The 16982-nt window shown below is 50.0% G+C and overlaps 2 protein-coding genes and 1 long non-coding RNA gene across 7 annotated transcripts; 1 reads left to right on the top strand and 2 right to left on the bottom strand.

The window, feature by feature from the left end:
- Positions 1–295: 295 nt before the first annotated feature.
- ap5s1 (adaptor related protein complex 5 subunit sigma 1) lies at positions 296–5282 on the bottom strand. 5 transcript variants are annotated; one of them, XM_086183212.1, is made up of 6 exons: positions 4359–5282; positions 3571–4277; positions 2995–3380; positions 1943–2234; positions 1742–1880; positions 296–1076 (listed from the first exon to the last, which is right to left on the bottom strand). In XM_086183212.1, the coding sequence occupies exons 3-5, from the start codon at positions 3174–3176 to the stop codon at positions 1752–1754; spliced, it is 603 nt and encodes a 200-aa protein (XP_086039338.1). In that variant the 5' UTR covers positions 3177–3380; positions 3571–4277; positions 4359–5282; the 3' UTR covers positions 296–1076; positions 1742–1751. The 5 variants fall into 5 exon arrangements, with proteins under 5 accessions (XP_086039338.1, XP_086039339.1, XP_086039340.1 ...); XM_086183213.1 differs by having other exon boundaries at positions 1747–1880; positions 4359–5280; XM_086183214.1 differs by having other exon boundaries at positions 296–1880; positions 3571–4297; positions 4359–5280.
- Positions 5283–8791: 3509 nt separating this feature from the next.
- cdc25b (cell division cycle 25B) lies at positions 8792–16670 on the bottom strand. The gene is made up of 15 exons (XM_086183249.1): positions 16138–16670; positions 15914–15996; positions 15201–15252; positions 14016–14057; positions 13814–13847; positions 13352–13486; positions 12904–13023; positions 12260–12400; positions 12074–12151; positions 11754–11942; positions 11169–11273; positions 11024–11086; positions 10831–10929; positions 10438–10683; positions 8792–9756 (listed from the first exon to the last, which is right to left on the bottom strand). Exons 1-15 carry the CDS (start codon positions 16350–16352, stop codon positions 9616–9618), a joined length of 1743 nt encoding a protein of 580 aa, XP_086039375.1. The 5' UTR covers positions 16353–16670; the 3' UTR covers positions 8792–9615.
- LOC147246023 (uncharacterized) lies at positions 12107–13102 on the top strand. The gene is made up of 3 exons (XR_015109857.1): positions 12107–12482; positions 12721–12767; positions 12874–13102. It is a non-coding gene; the product is annotated as an uncharacterized LOC147246023 (long non-coding RNA).
- Positions 16671–16982: the final 312 nt, after the last annotated feature.

Genomic DNA, 16982 nt, shown 5'->3' with positions numbered 1-16982 from the left:
GCGTCTGAATACCGGCACCACTGACTTGACATATAAACCTATTTGTTGTATTTTTTTTATGCTACCCATCAAACCTTTTCTTCCACGAGCAAACATACAAACCTGTACATGCAGCAGCCTTTCAGTGTCAGGTGTTGTGCGCATACGACAACACATTGTGGTGGAGGACAAAAGCAGCAGATCTCAGTGCCTGACAACTGGAGGTATAAATTGAATTCACTGAGACAAAGATGACCTCATGTTGCTGTGTGACCATTAAAAAACTCCAGTGAACCACGAAGAACCTGATGTATGACGGGTTTATTCACACCAAGGCAAACAGACAAACCTGGCAGTGTTTAACAACCTTCCTGGCCTTTGGAGAGTTTACGATGTGTTAACAGGACTATAACTGGCGTGCGTTTGTGCGTCCTGCAGGGTGACGAGTCACAGTGCGGAGGACCCGGTCTGTGGCTGCAACTCCTTCACCTGATCAGACCGCCTCCTGCGCTCCAGCAGTTTTTATCAGCTGCGATTAAACGTTTCACCACTAGACGGCAGTTTGTCCTCGGGCTTCAAACAGCAGGCCCACATCTGGCTGGTGTTCGTGTCCCAACCACAGAGGGGACATTGGAACGTCCCGCAGAGGCAAGCGGTGAGTGTAGCCGCTGATACGAGGTCCCAGCTGAATGCTAAGCTAACGATTAGCATCAGATCTCAGTGTCTTTTTTTACACCCAAACCAGTGATTAGCTGAATGGACTGTTGACCCGGCTGACACCGCTACGGCAGGCCCACAGGGACAAACCACCGTAGGAGTGTAGAACGTGCAGATTGATTCTGATCTTACAATCCACTTTGATGTTGATAAGCAGGTTTTAACTGACTCCTTTAATCTGCCACATTCCTCTTTCCACCCTTCAAACAGGATTTAACTGAAGTCCCAGCCCCCTCCCCAACACACACACACACACACACACACACACACACACACACACACACACACACACAACAGCGAGCTGCGAGAGGCTGAGGATGATATTTCCAGCAAGTGTTCACACCTCACAAAGTCTGAAGCAGCAGCTGCCTGCAGTTCATCTGAAAAGGAGATGTTGAAGCACGAGTCAGTAGGACCAGAGGGCTAGCATCATCAGCTAGCATCAGGAGCTAGTATCATCAGGTAGCATCATGTGCTGGCATCGTCAGGTAGCATCAGGAGCTAGTATCATCAGGTAGCATCATCAGCTAGTATCATCAGGTAGCATCATCAGCTAGTATCAGGAGCTAGTATCATCAGGTAGCATCATGTGCTAGCATCGTCAGGTAGCATCATCAGCTAGCATCAGGCGCTAGTATAATCAGGTAGCATCAGGAGCTAGTATCATCAGGTAGCATCATCAGCTAGCATCAGGAGCTAGTATCATCAGCTAGCATCAGGAGCTAGTATCATCAGGTAGCATCATCAGCTAGCATTAGGAGCTAGTATCATCAGGTAGCATCATGTGCTAGCATCGTCAGGTAGCATCATCAGCTAGCATCAGGCGCTAGTATCATCAGGTAGCATCATCAGGTAGCATCAGGAGCTAGTATCATCAGGTAGCATCATCAGCTAGCATTAGGAGCTAGTATCATCAGGTAGCATCATGTGCTAGCATCGTCAGGTAGCATCATCAGCTAGCATCAGGCGCTTGTATCATCAGGTAGCATCATGTGCTAGCATCGTCAGGTAACATCATCAGCTAGCATCCTCAGCTAGCAGTCACCTGACCGGGTTCATTTGCTCATGTAGGCGGAGACCTCCTTCTCCAGACTCTGGGCAAAGCGGTGGTTAAGGAAGAGCAGCTGGCCGTGAGGGAGCAGGCGGCTGAGCAGGACGTCGATGCGGTTGCTCTTCAGCAGCACCTGGAGGACAAACGTGGTCAGTGACAATCTTCAGACGCCTTCCGAATGAAACTGGGTCTCACCTCGCTGCCCGGCGCCAGCATGTGCAGGTGCTCCAAACAGTGTCGGCTCAGGTTCCTCAAGGTTCCCTCGGCCAGCAGAAGGTTCTCATGGGGCTCACAAACCATCACGAAGGCCAAACTCTGGACAGCCAGCCACAGAGCACTCGTCTCCTCGGAGAAAGGGTCCCCAGCCCTCAGGCGCACCACCCCGCCATTGGCCTCCTGCAGGGCCAGCGCCTCCTCGCCTGGCACCGCCTCCACCAGCAGCCTCCCCGAAGCCTCCCGGCACAGAGAGACGGCACTGCGGACCTGCCTGGGACGGACAGGAGGACAGAGAATTGGCAGCAGGAAAAACACACCCGTGATTACAGAATAAGAGCACAAACACACAGCAGTCACAGGCGCAGAGAGACACACAAACACAAGTTCACCACAGGAACCAACACCAACACCAAATAACTAATTTAGATTAAAAAAACTGACTGAGAACTTGATTCACACATCCAGTGAAACCACAAAAACCAACATTGGTAAGATTCAACCCCAAACAGGGTTATTGATCTGGCACAATAAAAATCTGATGAATCATTATTAATTAATTATTATTAATATGACTGTTATTAATACATGTTTTAAAATATATATTACAGAATGCAAATCTTAATAACAGGAGTACAGCGCCCGGATGTCAGGGATTGGTCATCACATCTGTCAGGCCTACAACTCCAGCACCTTCACCATCATGAAGAGAAAAATAACCGCAGAATTCTTTTAGGCTTCACATTCAGCCTGAGATTAGACTGAATTGTTCCTCTCGCCGGCTGCAGCTCAGCCAGACGTGTAAACTCCGAAATCTCACCAAACTCAACACGCTTACTTCATGTAAAACATTAGAAAAACATGTGAATAAACGTCACCTGAGCCTTGAAGGATGAAAAATGTCTTCAAGACAACATTTAGTCGAGAGTTTAAAACAAAGGAATGTGTTAAATATAATCTCTCCACCAGGAGCAGAATGAACCACGGTGACCGGGAGTTATTGGAGGCTGGAATCTGGAATGTGGATGCCGTACCGCGCCACCACTGCGAGCTTCTCCGCTGACAGAAGTCGCCTCTCCTCCGGGCTGAGCTGTCGCTGCTGGCCCGGCAGGACGCTCTCATCTGGGCCAAACACGCGGGAGTACAGCACCCTGCTCTCCCCGGGACCGAGAGCGGGGACCGGGCAGACGGTGTGGATCAGGAAGCAGCGAACCATGTCGACAAGAGAGGACGGAGCTCCCACGGCTGTTGATCCTCTCGCCTGCTTCCGGGTTGGTCATGTGACCGCCGCCTGCTTCGGCTGCGTTGTGGTGTTGGCACCACCAGATGGCGCTCCAAGACAGAAGCGGTGTGCAGGACTTCTGACTCTTCAGGGACTGAGGACAGGGTCGGCGTGGCGTAGAGGGAGAGTGGCCCCCCTCTTCACAGGATAGGTGGTGTAGAAAATGGATGGATGATTGATTACATTGAAATATATCAAAGAAAGGTGAAAGATTAAAGTATTTAACAAGGACAGGATTTGAAGTAAAGGAGGGAAACAGGATCATACCAGTGTTAAAAAGGATTCAGAAGCTAAAGAAAAGATATTTTTATTCTTGTTCCACACAAACCTCTCCTTAAATTCCGTCCATCCATGGTTTCCAGTTAAACCTGTGAGTGCAGTTCCTTTTTCTCCACTAAGAAATATATCATTTCAGCTTCATTGCTCCAAGTTTCAACTTCACCTGCCGGGAAATTTTATACTGGACCCTGATTGGTCCCATCCTGGTCGTGATGTCACAAATCAAGTTCATAGGTGAACGCCTCCTCAACCCATATCTGGGTCTTTAGTTTTTTATTTTAAATTTCCCCAATAGAACCATATGCTTTTCTGATTCTTAATTTAATTTAATTTAATGTAGCACATCATCAAGCAGTGACTACGTGGAGAGGAGGAGTTTGTTGTATTTATTGAGTTGTTCCAGTAAAGTCGTGTTAGAGCCGAGCCAGACGGACGTCAGGTTAGTGGGTCAGACGTGACAGTGGCGTCCTGGGGACCGGCGCTGAGGTCTGAGTGTGTCGGCTCTCCGCAGACAAATGGTGGCAGCTGTTGGCCAGCAGCTGCTGCTGGTCACGCTTCTCCTTCTGGCTTTGTGGGGCAGCGGCAGTGACGGAGCTGAGAGAGGGCAGAAAGGAGACATCCTCCCGGCACTGTTGGCACGCCCTCACTGCCCCGCTAAGCTCCCAGGCCGGCTGTGACTGACGCGTCCTGAGGGTCCAGTTGTTTCATCTGGTAGGGTTTCATCTGGTTTTGGAGGACACCTTCCTGGAGGGGAGCCTGAAGCACAAGAGCAACCGCTAACGACTTGATGTGTTGGTCATCAGTGGAAAGACCGGCCGGCAGGTCGGGTGTCCTCACCTGCGCTTTGCATTTTGCTTCACTGCATTCCCAGTCTGGTCAAGTTCCCCTTGCATCCGTTTGAGGCCTCGTCCCAAACCAGTCAGCTCCTGTAGTCAACAGCTGGGCTTCCATCAGCCATCATGTTTAGGTGCTTTTTTGATGTACTCATAAAAACGCCTGAATGGAAGCACAAATAGACGCACGTTTTCTTTCCCTCACGTTGGTTTATTCGCTCCTCTCAACCTCGCCATCACGTTGCTCCGTCGTCCTCGACTGCTAATCTGAGCGAACTCACAACACAGGAGTGGATGGAGACACACACGACTGCGCTTCTCTAGCCAGATCCACCGAAGCCCATTCTCAGCCAGCGTCCCCGGCCTGGGTGCAGGTACGGCCCAGCTGGCAGGGCCAGTAGCCAGCATGCTAGCGAGCTACCAAGCGTCCCCGTCAGAAGCTGCCTCACTTCCGGGTCAGTTAGCGTTCAGATTTACTGGCAGACGACAGACTTTGCTAGCAATAGCGTGCCTCGCTGCTGGTGGGCTCCCGGTGGGGTTTTACTGTGAAAGGCGACGTCCCTTCTGTCCGTGAACTTTGTCGCTTCAGGGCCGCCGTTCTTGTTTGGACTCTCGCCGGGCTCTTGTTTGGCGCGGAGTGGCGTCATCACATTCAAGGATGCTGATTGGTGCACTCATCTTTGTCTTCCCAGTGAATGACTGACGTGAAACTGCACGCTGTTCTTTTCTGAATCATTCAACTTTACTGAAAATGCTAGTAGAACTGTTTGATTGCACCAAAGTTTTTTTTTCGCTTGCAAATTACAAACTTTTGCTTGTGGTTCAACAGTTTTTGTCGTTCCAAACCGTCCTGTGCCCCGTATTTTTCCTTCAGTCGCTACGTCCCGCCAGCAACACTCACAGGAACCAGATGCAAACGAAACAAAGAAAAAACAATTGAAGATGAAGTTTGTCCTCCGACCCGTTTTGTTTGAATAAGAAATAAAAGACACAAAAAAACCCTCAGGAAGTAGAACTCCTTGAATGTAATAAAAGAAGAAAACAGTTCCTGAACGAATCCACCTCGTAATGGTTCTTTTGCAGGATTTAGGCTCCAATCTGTTTTCTGACTGCAGTCTCAACCTCATACCACCAGCAGGGCGGCACAGGTCACCAGTCCATGGCAGGGCCAACACATAGAGACAGACAACCATTGGCTCTCCCAGCCACGCCTACGGTCAATTTAGAGTCTGGATTAACCTGGTCCCTCTTGATGTCTTTGGACTGTGGAGGAAGCTGGAGTACCAGAGAGAACCCAGCAGGAACAGGGAGAACATGGAGACTCACCCAGAAAGACCCCGTGCTCCAGCCGGGGCTCCACCCACAACCTTCTTGCTGGGGGGCCACGGTGAGGACCCCTGCTCCACCAGGCCGCCATAAAGCCTTTCATTTCTATTAGAATCCAAATCTACATCCAAGGTTGCCAGGCAGCTTGGTGAACCTGCCAACTGGCCCTTCAGAGCAAACCGGACCTGCCTGGGCCCCTGAGGGCCGGCGTGAAGTACCAGGTAACGGGAGCAGGTCGGACTGATGAGTGCCATAAATCACAAAAGAGGATGAAATAAATACTAAAACAGCATTAATTTCCTGTACAGATAAAAAATACGATCAATAAATAAGTAATTTTGGACTGTGTGTGTGTGTGTGCGTGTGCGTGCGTGCGTGTGTGTGTGTACACACCACTGCTGGTATTTTAGAGGCTCTCGACAAATTTGAAAGTGTGTAAAATGCATTCAAAACATTAAGATGACGAGTAAAGTAGTGACGTGATTTTAAAAACAGACATGGAAGCCCGGGTGGGGGTGGGGGTGGGGGGGGGGTTCCTGGGTCTTGGTGATTCCAGGCTTGGAAATGTGCCGGAGGGTTCTGCCCCTCCCGACCAGATAGTGCAGCACATGCATTCTCTTCGGCGGGAACACGTCTCCCTGCAAACAAACGTGTCCCTGTTCTGTTCAAATTCTCCCTCCTCAGCCGACCTTGGGAGTGGCCTCCGCCAGCGGAGCACGTGTGCTGCATACACATTCCTCTCTGTGTGGAGGGTGGAGGGGGGCGGGGCTCCTGGCAGCCAGCCTGACATGTCCTGACAGGAGGTTAACATTTCTGTTGCAGCAGAGGGGAAAAAAATCTGAGCCACGTGCTGTAAACACGTGACCACGGGACAGAGCGGAGGCTCTGCACTCCCGCCCCTCTGGCACCTTACCAAGACTGGAATCAGCCAGTTTCCCAGCAGCTGTGTGGGTCTGGGACGGCATCCACCAGCTGAGCCCTGAGGGCAGAATTACCGCCAAACCGTTTCATGACTGTCAGTTGTCTTTTGTAAATTCACTAAAAACTTCCCTCAACCCTGGAGAAGTTGCTTCCAGGGCGGCACGGATCAGCTGAGGGGGGAGAGGGACTGATTCTGTGTCGTGATCTTTACATCTACTCGCCAGGGGCGGAACCATTCACGTGAAGCGGGCGCCTTTCTGAGCAGAGCGGTTCCCCCGCCAGCAGCTGACACTGGAGGAGCCTCTCACCTTTCCAGCAGGCACACATGGAGATGAGGCAGCGGCAGGCCCCCTCCCCTCCAAGAGTCGCCTTTCAAGTGTAGATGAGCTCCTGCATGCGTCCTGGTTTTACAGCTGGACACATCTGGGACGCAGCAGCCGCTTCAACAGAAATCTACCAGGAAAATGTACTTTAGAACTGTAGAAAGTTTGTGTTGCTGAATGTAGACACAGCTTCTCTTGTGCTTGTCAGTACTTTGTGCTCAACTCCGGCTCCTCCCACAGGGGGAACATCATCCCACTGTTGCACCCGATCGCAGCGCCTCTGACACGCCGGCAGAGGGAGCGACGCCTCCGAGGACGACCGTGTGAAACGTTAAAACACAGTCGCTGGGGAGTTGCAATTCCGTTGTGAGATATCTATAAAGTCGCACGCTGCTTCGGCAGTTCAGTTGTCTGTGAACGACGGCGGCGGCGCAATGGCGCAGGTTCAGCTCTGCGGCGCTGTCATGGCGTCTGGGTGGAAGTCGCTTCTATCCAGTCAGACCTGCCAGGCAAATTGTGATTTGTGACTTTGGCTAAATAAAGAAACGCTGATTGGCGATGACGCACTTTGTCTCTGTCTGAGTTCTGTGGACTCTCTCACGCCGGTCTCTAGGTGCTGCGGAGAGTGGGTGGAGGGGTGGGGGGTGGGGGCATGGGAATGATCCACGCTGGCCCTGACCACAACATTTAAACAAGGATTGCTGATATGATCAACCTCCTCCGCCTCTCGTGGCGTCAACAACGCCGGGCTCATTTACCTCCAAGACGGCGCCACCCTTCCCTCACCCCACCCGTCCTGTTTGACACCCGCAGGCTGACGAGAGTTCAAACCTCCAGCCTGGGCGTCACCTCAGGCACTCACGTTTGCTCTAACCTGTCAGCACTGACAGCAAACTGACAAACCAGCTTGAACGAGGTCTGAGCACCTCGGCGGTGCCAGGAAGAGGCGGACTTCCCTCTACTGGGCCGATTCTGCAGGCTGAGACGGTTTCACATCCCCCTGCAGAAAAAGAAGAGGACTGGTTTTTATTTAGCTTCTTTTATTTCAAAGTGGCGGGCCTGACAGTCATTGGCCCGCGGGTCTGGTGGAGCGCCCTTCACCTCAGCCACTTCCTGTTGTTCTTCAGCTGCCTGCCTCACCAGAGGGAAACGTGAGTCATAGATGAGAAACGCTGAGGCTTCCTCCGACTTCTCTCGAGGTATTTGTGACTTTGACCCTGAGTCTTATAAACTCAAGTTTCACACTTTGATTTCACGCGCTGATCTTTAGCAGCCTTCACCCCCCCCCCCCATGTTTGGGCAGTCAGATAAAAAGCTCTACATCAAGGGAAGATTTACTTTCCAGGGTACAAATCTAGTCAACTTCTGGCTGATCCGCAGTATTTGGCCTCTGATGCCGTTGGATTCAGCCACTGCAGATAAAGACCGAGTTCTATTAAGAAGCCGCGTTGCCGTAGTAACGATCAGCAGCACCAGACGACAAGAAGAGAGCACAACACGGCCGGTGAGCGCGGTTTGCTGATGTTGGGGAGAGTTAAGGTTTGAGATTCTGAAGTCAGGTACTTTCCTCTGGTGACCCTCAGCCGCCACGAGTCGATGCAGCCTGTTGTTGCTTCTCACACACACACACACACTATACCTGCTGTGGCTCGAGTCGTTTGGTGATCAGAAAGTAATTGTAATAGATCAAGATTTGAATATTGAGTTGAGTGTTTATGTTCTGCAAGCTCAAGCGCTGCGTCTTTCTGCTGCTGGACCAAAGATCTGGTCTGGTTCATCCTGAGCTGCGACCCTGGACGAGGCCTCCACGCGCTGAGTTTGTGGATGGCACAATGACTTCGGTTTACAACAACAAAACCACCAGACATTTACACGCACATTGGGTCTTTATTTGAGCAGCCCCGGCCCCTCGAGCCTGCACCAAAGTTCAAACACCCCTCTCCACTCATAAAAACACATATTTGCTCATCAGAGGGGAAGACACATCGCGTCTGATCACGGGATTCAAACACTTCTTTTCTCAAGTCAAAACTCCTCCTACTTGCTGACCTGCAGCATCAGAACTAAAATCTCACTGCGAAGTTAACAGGTAGGTCGCTTGCTTTGGTTTCTTCTGATCCAGGAAAACAAAAAACGAACAACAAGTATTGCAACTGGTCAGGAAGAGAAAAGATGAATCCCACACTTTCACGAGAGCCTCCGCTGGCGCTGCGTATTTGGGGGTGCGGGAGCTTGAAACAAATCACGTCTACGTGGGGGTCAACTCAATTCCTTAAAAAAAAAAAAAGTCTGCAAAAGCACCTCACCACTTCAAGGTTTTTAAATTAAGTGCTTAAATAAGAAGGGACACAAAATTTAAAAAAAAAAAATATAAAAAGAACAATCCAGTGAGAAACTTGGCAGCGTGCTTGGACACTGGCAGTGATTCCTGGCGACAGTCAGAAGGTCCAAGTGGTTTTAAAACGACCGCATTGCTTCAGATCAGCGCGATCAAATCTGGGGCGGTCAGGGGCTTCGTCGTGTCACGTCTCTCCCTCTTTAAATTTGAATAAATATACAACTTTGCTATAGTTTAATGAATCATGGGCTCTCTAAAAAACCCCTGGTGCAGGTCAAGTCCTGAATGGTCCGTCCCTGTTGGCGGGCCGAGTCTCTGGGGGAGGCAGTGTGTTTCCGAGGCAGGGGGGGCGCTCACAGCTTCTTCAGACGGCTGTACATGTCTCTCTTGCTGCGCTCCCCGGCCCAGGTGCGACTCTTCAGACGGCACTTCCTCAGGTCCTCCTTGAAGTCCTCGTCCAGCATGGTCCGATAGGACTTGGGCTCACATTGAGACTGCAGGAAGAGAATGGGAGGAGCTTAAAGTACAACTCAACCATTACTGCAAAGACCCGTCTCCAGTTGCAGGCTCATTCAAAACTGAAGACTTCAGAACCACAGGACGTGGTCCCAACCTGGGAGTCCAGAGCCTGATGTGTCCACCAGCTCAGGACCCTGAACAGACCAGCAGCCCATTGGCATCACGTCACCCGACGAGCCTGCGTGGCACCAAAAAACCCCCACGGTTCTTTAGGGTCAAAGTTGTAGTCAAATGTGGTCATTTCAGCACGCAGGCAGCTGCTAGCAAGCTTGTGGCTCCGATTACGGCTGTAGCTGCAACAGCGCCAATCAGAACAGGCCGAATCACAAGGAGGGGTGTGGGATTTATTGTTTTGTGACAGCCGACTGCCATTTTCCAATCGCATCACGACAGTTTTGGTTAAAGACCGACTGCATCAAGGTGGCAGTTTAACGTCAGAGGTTCTGCGGTGACATCCATGTTCTACAGAAATTCTTTGCTCGATGCGGATCCACACAAAGATCCTCCACTGAAGCGCTCTGAAGGCGGCAGAATAATGATGCACAAAACCATCCCAGGATCTTTCAGTCCCTGTTCGGTCGCTGCCGCCGCCAGTGTTGAAAAAGGGATGGCTGGAATCATTCACCGAGTAAACAGAGGCGGAAGAGAACACTAACCTGGAACCGGAGGTAGAACTCTTTGTATCCACCCTTCAGGATGTAGAGCTCGGGGTAGTGGAGTTTGGGATACTCATTCATGGCGCGGTCTTGCTCCCGGACAAAGCGGCACATTCTGGGACCGCGTTCCGACGAGAACTCGCAGTGGAAGATGATGACGATTCGTTTGTCAGGGCAGGATGGGATGATCGGGGTCTTGAGGAGGAAACCCTGCACCTGATCCTCCTGGTGCAGGTTGAGGGCGCCCTGAGATGACAAACGACCACGGTTACAAACGTGCTCCTCTGTTAAACATCTCCTGTCAGTGGAGACCTCAGTGACATCTCCGGTCACATGGTAACGTTCTGGCGTGTGTGATGTGATGTGTGCATGTGCTGTAAATGGCTCCCTCACCTTGATGTGTCCGCCTTCGAACTCGTAGGGGTAGCGACAGTCGATGACAATGACTCGCTCCACTAGATGGTTGAACTGGTCCGTCAGAGCTGCCACCATCTGATGAGGACACGGGAACGTTACACATGGGAAGAACACGCTAAGCAGTGGTAGAACGACACTGCACGCGAGCCACTGCAGCCTCCCTACTCACCACGTCTGAGGCGATGTACTTGAGGTCTTGATGTTTGCCCTCCACTGTTGGCAGTACGAAAGGCTAGAAAGAACCAATGGACTGGATCAGAATTGTTTTTACTTTCACAGTTTCCACTGTAGCAGTCAGCGGTGCACCTCCTTACTTTAGTGAAATCTCCTATTAGCTCGGTAGAACCATCAGCACTGTCCAGCAGCTTCTCAATGTCCGTCTGACAAAAGGACTTGGACCTCTGGAGCAGTGAGCAGCTCTGGAGGAGGGAAACAACTCAGTACAGTCAGACGCTCCAGCAGGGAGGTAACATGTGACTTTACGACATACATGATGGACACCAAAGCGACCAGTGTCTGCATCCTTAGAGGAGTCCAACGTGTGGAACAGCGGCTGTAACCTAGAACCCCGTCAGGTTTGTTTGCCACCAAGGAGTTTTATCATCTTTGAGAAAATACATTTACTGGCTCGACATTAAGGTGCAACAGTCCTGGTGACAGAAACACACGTCCTTGAGCTTTTTTTACATCCAGCAGCTGATTGTATCAGTTCAACACCTGGAGCGGAGGAAAGAGTTGGCATCCACACATCAGCCCCTCTGAAGTCAGTTCATCTCATCAGAATGCGTGGTTACTTCCTCGACAATCTATCAAGTTAACTAGAATCTTGTCTGCATCACGTACAGGCCCTCGGCCCCCACGCCAGCCATCGCCATGACAACATGTCAGTGAGGACTCACCACCCTCGGGGATTCGGGATCTTGTTCCACGGTGGTGACCTGTGTTCCGGCCACACTGCGTCGTCTTTTCACCCTGACAGGCGTGTTTTCATCTCTGGGGCAGTCAGGACGCTTCATGGAAAGGCGGGACACGGGACTGGGCATGGAGGGGGAACGGAACAGGCTCCGCGGCCGGCAGCGGATCACGGGCTGATGGTGCAGGAGAACTCAGTCACTTTTTTAGCTTTAACTCAGCATACCCAACACTTAGAATTTGAGTGATTTCTGGTACGGTTGTGCAGGGACACATGACGTGTGAGCAATGTTTCAGAGGAACTTACTGAATCTTCCCCCACAGTGTCAGACACCAACGGAGCCGTGAGCAAGATGGCCATCCCCATCGGCATGGCAGAGGTGTTCTGAAAGGGACGCGAGGTCGTCAGGCATGAGTTCAGAATGATGTCCAACCATTTCAAACCTTTGAGGCTCCTCCTGGTCAGGAACCCAAGGGTGAAGATTGACCTCACCTCCATGTTGTCATCCAGTATGTCCAGGAAGCCGTCGTCTTCCTCGTTGTCGTTCAGAGAGGAGGTGAGCGAGGAGCGTCTTAGGAACATGGGGCTGGAGTCATACAAGTCCAGCTGCTGCATCGGAGGAGGCGAGGAAAGCTGTACAAGGGGGATGAGAGGAGGAGGGTCGGTGTCTTCTCGCACTTCAAATGAAACTTGTGTGCAAAAATGGATACTGAAGGTGAGGAAATTCAAATAAATCAGAATACATCTCGATAGTAATCGAAACACTGCCAAGTACTCAGTGGCCCATTTGCCCTCATTAGTGTTGGCTCACAGCTCTCCACATATTGTACTCCTACTGTTACTGCATCCTACTACAATCCAACGTCTCCCTGCCAGGAAGTCACCCTATCATGACAAAACGTGGGAACACGCCAGCTTACCAACATCCATCTCTCTCATTCATGAAATTGCAGAGCATCAAGAACATCCAAGGATAAGACGAACGAGGTGCTCTTGCTGGGTGAGTAAATTCTTTCAGCAAACATGTCATTTTGAATCTATGGACTATGCTGAACGTAATTAGTGCACGTGCGAGAGTAACGAGGGAGGGATGTTCTGTCAACCAGGAAAAACTGGTTCTTCAGAAGGTCACATACCATGAGGGCTGGTGCCGAGCTGGGCCGGCGGGCAGACGCGTCCTTAGACTGACCACAGTTGAAAGAGCGCACACGACTCCGAGACACTGGCTTGGTTGGTTTCTTGAATTCAAAACCCTCCTGTAAAAAAAAAAATAAATCATCACTTTTCAGGAGGAAATCAACCACCCAACTGGTTACTTTGTTTACTTCTTCTGTGTCTGGGGAAAACACAAAAAATAACATAAAAACCTTAGAACAATTTGTTCTGTATTGTGGTTTATCTCACGCTATTGCAATAAAACTGATGCCTGTGGGGCTATAAACACAGTGATAAAGAATAAAGATGGACTGTTGCCATGGCAACACGTCAGGTATCAGTAAAAGCTCAAGGAGCTCCTGCGGCGACACAAACGAAGACAATTTCTCATCGGTGCCTTCCACTGAAGGCTCAGGCAGCTGCACCGACCTCCGGCATGTTCTCCTTGTTGTCGCCTGGAGATGTGGAGGACGGGGAGGTCATCTGGGAGGGCTGTTGACCAAATATTCCATAGCGATGCGTTTCCTGCCCCTTCAGTGACGGGCTAAAACACTGGAGGTGGAGCTACAAGGACACGGACGAGAGAGACAATCAGCAAAGTGCAAACAGGCTTTCCCTCAGGAGCACGATACTGAGAGATGGTCTGAAATTTAATGTCAACATTTCTGAATTCATCCCAATTTCCTAACACTTCTAATGGTCAAAAACACAACAACAAAATACAGAAATTGCTGTCCCTTCTCTTGTTTTGAACTTTTCAGGACAAACATTTAGGAGGCAGATTTAAGTGTTCTGGAGGCCTGACAGCTGAATTACAACTACACCAGGACACATTCCAACAATCGCTCAGCCCTGAACGTCGAGCCAAGCATATAGAACTAATCTGCTTACTGGCAATGAGTTGATTCTGCGAATTGGCATCTTCCTGTAGTTGGCAGACAGAAGAGAAAGGAATTATGACCAATACAAACATGAAAACTGACATCTGCTTTCAATTGAGTGTAAAAACACTCCCAGGGGAGCAACAGCATTGAAATGAGGGGCAATAAACTGTGGTTATTGATTTCAGGTTATCAACTGGAAAGCTACTCACTCGTTGACAACTTTGCTTGACTGCTGAATGGCTTTTTCAAAGCTGAAAAGAGAGAGAAAGTTGGAATAAACACACAAATAAACATGTCTTTAATAATTAGTTGGAAAGTGCCCAGGCGCCTTCAGAGCAGCTTGAAACACCATTCACGCGCGACAAAGAATCTGGAGCTCTATTGAGAAAGCAAGAGGAACGGTTGGGACAGGAGGAAGTCGGCTGAATGCAGAGAGGCAAGAGGTGGTCTTCGGGTTGGAGTAATGCCCACCTGTATGCTAAGCAAGTGGAGAACCTAGTATACGGCGTGGGGGGGGGGGGGGGTCCAAAGATCAGCTAATCTACCATATGCCTGCTCGAGCCGATGCCGCCAACCCCTTTTCTGCAAGGACTCTTTGTTTGTTGAGGGGGGAGCGTGTCCCATTCAATGCGGACCACAGAAAGGGAGGGCGGCTGTACTCTGGGGGTGCCCTCATTTCAATAGCGCAGACACAGAAAAAACTCCAGCCCTCCTTTTCCCATTGAAATAACAGTGCATAGAAAGAGTGTGCCAAAAACCAGAGGGGGTGGGCTATCATTAAACCCGAGCGCGGGGGCACGTCCTCCCCCAGCCTGGAGACGTCCCACCAACTCAACAGCTGTAAAGGAGGTGAATGAGGCTTTGGTGACCAAATGCTGCTGTAGAGGAACTCTCACATCAGCCGGCAGCAGATGTGCGCTCACCCATCTGAGGGTCGTGGGGGGCCACCCAAGATTAGGCGGCTGAGGACTAAGCTAGCATATTGGTTAAGATAACAAGGCTGTTTTTAACTTTAATCTTGGACACCATTCAGGTTTTTAGCACGTGAAACCTGGAGAATGATACCGACTAGTATCCATGGGCGTCGGTTCAAGAGGCGAGGACTACTTTCTATTAAAACCAGCATATGGATGAATGAGACGCTGTCCCATGAACCAGACCACTGTCTTTAAAGAGGGATACACAAAGAAAGTTAACTTACAAGCCTTGTCACAGCTAATCTGGGTTTAAGAAAAAAAATGGGTGAAGCTTTCATTTGAAAGCCAACAGTAGAACTCATAATCCTCCCGAAGAGACACCCTGCTTAGGCGGTGGGGGTGGATGGGCGAGCAGCGGGAGAAAACTGGCTGGCTGATTACAACTGACACAAGGAGGAGGAAGACGGCGCAACTTACGTGTCGTCCATTTCGTCGGAATCCAGGGGGCTCGGGAGATCCATGCCGAGGCCTGGAAGAGGAGGCGTTTATCACAGATCAGTATGAGCCACAGGTGGAGAAGCTGACGCCAGCTGAATGGTCAGACACCGTTAAATTCCACAGACACTGACCTGTGAACTGGTCAAACATTTGCTCATTCCAGTTTCTAACTCACATAAAAAAAGATTTGCAGATTTTTTTTGGGTCATTTAAGGCAGGAAATCAGAACTCGTTCAAGTGGATTCTTGTCACGTGCGCCAAAACTGAAAATGATCATTTGGGCTCTAATGAGCTTTTTTTTATATATAATTGTCCTTACATTAACTGGACTAGACAAATATAACTAAGCCAATTGAGCACATAACCATCAGGTTAATTGAAAATCATTATTAGCTGCAGCCTTAATTGTTTGGAACAGAAACTCGTGTGCTTTTGCAGTCAGAGAGGTTGTCTTGGACATCTTTTTTGGATTAATAACTTCAGTCCACAGTACAAATACACCGTCACATGAGAGAGAAAAGAAAACCGGTAATGTTGGAATTTTGCCTTGCGAATGACCAGATTAGCCATTGATTATACTGGTAATCTCGTAATCTCATGACCAGGACTGACTGTAAATCGAGGTGCCATATTGATGTACATGAGGCCTGGGGCACCGGTTAGCCTGGACAAAAGGGTTTGTGAGGACTCACCAGCATCGGACGATACGTCAGAGGCAAAGGAGGGAGCCTTCTCAAGGGACACATGCTTTCTCCTCTTCGGTGTATCACACTGGCTGTGTGGGGCGGACAGAACAACCATGGTGATCAGTCATGAGAGCATTAAACCAGAACCCTGCACACTGACTTCGTCTACGCCCTGCAAATACAACAGTTTATTATAAATTGTTTTCTGTAGACACGCTGACTTGTCATACCTTCCGAGTCCTATTAAATTGTTCATGTCCAGGGCCAAATTGGTGACAGGAGATAAAACAGTCGAGGGTCCGGGGGAGAACAGATTCCTGCAGTGCGGCGTCTTAATGTTCAGGTCCGGCAGAGAGAACGGGGAAAGCCCGGGGATGTCCTCGGGCCTGCTTCTCAGCGCGGTGTTGACGGGGCTGGTGCTTCCAAAAACATTACCCGACTCCATTATTTGGTGTCCAATGTGGTTAAACCCTTGAGAAGTTTTTGCTAAGCTTGAGGGTTTTGTTTGTCGGAGAGTGGCAATTAGCAGAGGCGGTCCGAGGCAGCTAACTCGGGAGCTAACCACTCAGCTAGCTTCGAATGTTAGGAAAACATGTCCAAACATACGACCAAAAACGCCGTCTGCAAATGACTCGGTGGTTCCGCGTGGAGACAAACGTCGGTTTAGTCTTGTCGAGTCGCTAAAGCCGCATAGTTGTTGTGTGTCAGAGAGCTGCAGCTCCGCGTCCTCCCCCTCTGACAGCCCCTGGTTTCTGAGAAAAGGCAACTGGGGCTGCTCGTATTTATGTTCAAAATAGCAGCGCTGGAGCGGCAATCTTTCAGCCAATCAGCGTCGCCGTTACAGCCAGCTGACCAATCAGAGCGCGTAACGTCCAGCCGCTGTTGTCCTCTCACCGGATGGAGGAGAGGAAGGAGGATGTGACACAATCCTTTAAAATTGTATCTTTTTCTCTGACACCTTTTGTTCTCAACCTCTGATGCACGTAAACCCGTGAAAACGGCACTAAAAGTGGACCTAAAAAAAAACAACAACAACAACAACTCATGTCAAGTTAGGAAACATATGAACGTTTAC

The sequence above is a fragment of the Aulostomus chinensis genome, chromosome 17 (genome assembly GCF_037954235.1).
Source record: "Aulostomus chinensis isolate RoL2024-O1b breed Wild chromosome 17, RoL_Achi_v1.0, whole genome shotgun sequence".
Classification (NCBI taxonomy): domain Eukaryota; kingdom Metazoa; phylum Chordata; class Actinopteri; order Syngnathiformes; family Aulostomidae; genus Aulostomus; species Aulostomus chinensis.
This window is presented reverse-complemented; position numbering and strand designations above follow the sequence as displayed.

Excerpts from the sequence above, each read along its gene's own strand:
- ap5s1 (XM_086183212.1), bottom strand. The coding sequence starts at position 3,176 with ATGGTTCGCTGCTTCCTGATCCACACCGTCTGCCCGGTCCCCGCTCTC. Across the intron at positions 2,235-2,994 it reads AAGCTCGCAGTGGTGGCGCG|GCAGGTCCGCAGTGCCGTCT; the intron begins GTACGGCATCCA and ends TGTCCGTCCCAG. Across the intron at positions 1,881-1,942 it reads TGCTGGCGCCGGGCAGCGAG|GTGCTGCTGAAGAGCAACCG; the intron begins GTGAGACCCAGT and ends TTTGTCCTCCAG.
- cdc25b (XM_086183249.1), bottom strand. The coding sequence starts at position 16,352 with ATGGAGTCGGGTAATGTTTTTGGAAGCACCAGCCCCGTCAACACCGCG. Across the intron at positions 11,274-11,753 it reads ATCCCGAATCCCCGAGGGTG|AGCTGCTCACTGCTCCAGAG; the intron begins GTGAGTCCTCAC and ends TCCCTCCTCCAG. Across the intron at positions 9,757-10,437 it reads AGTTCTACCTCCGGTTCCAG|TCTCAATGTGAGCCCAAGTC; the intron begins GTTAGTGTTCTC and ends CTCTTCCTGCAG.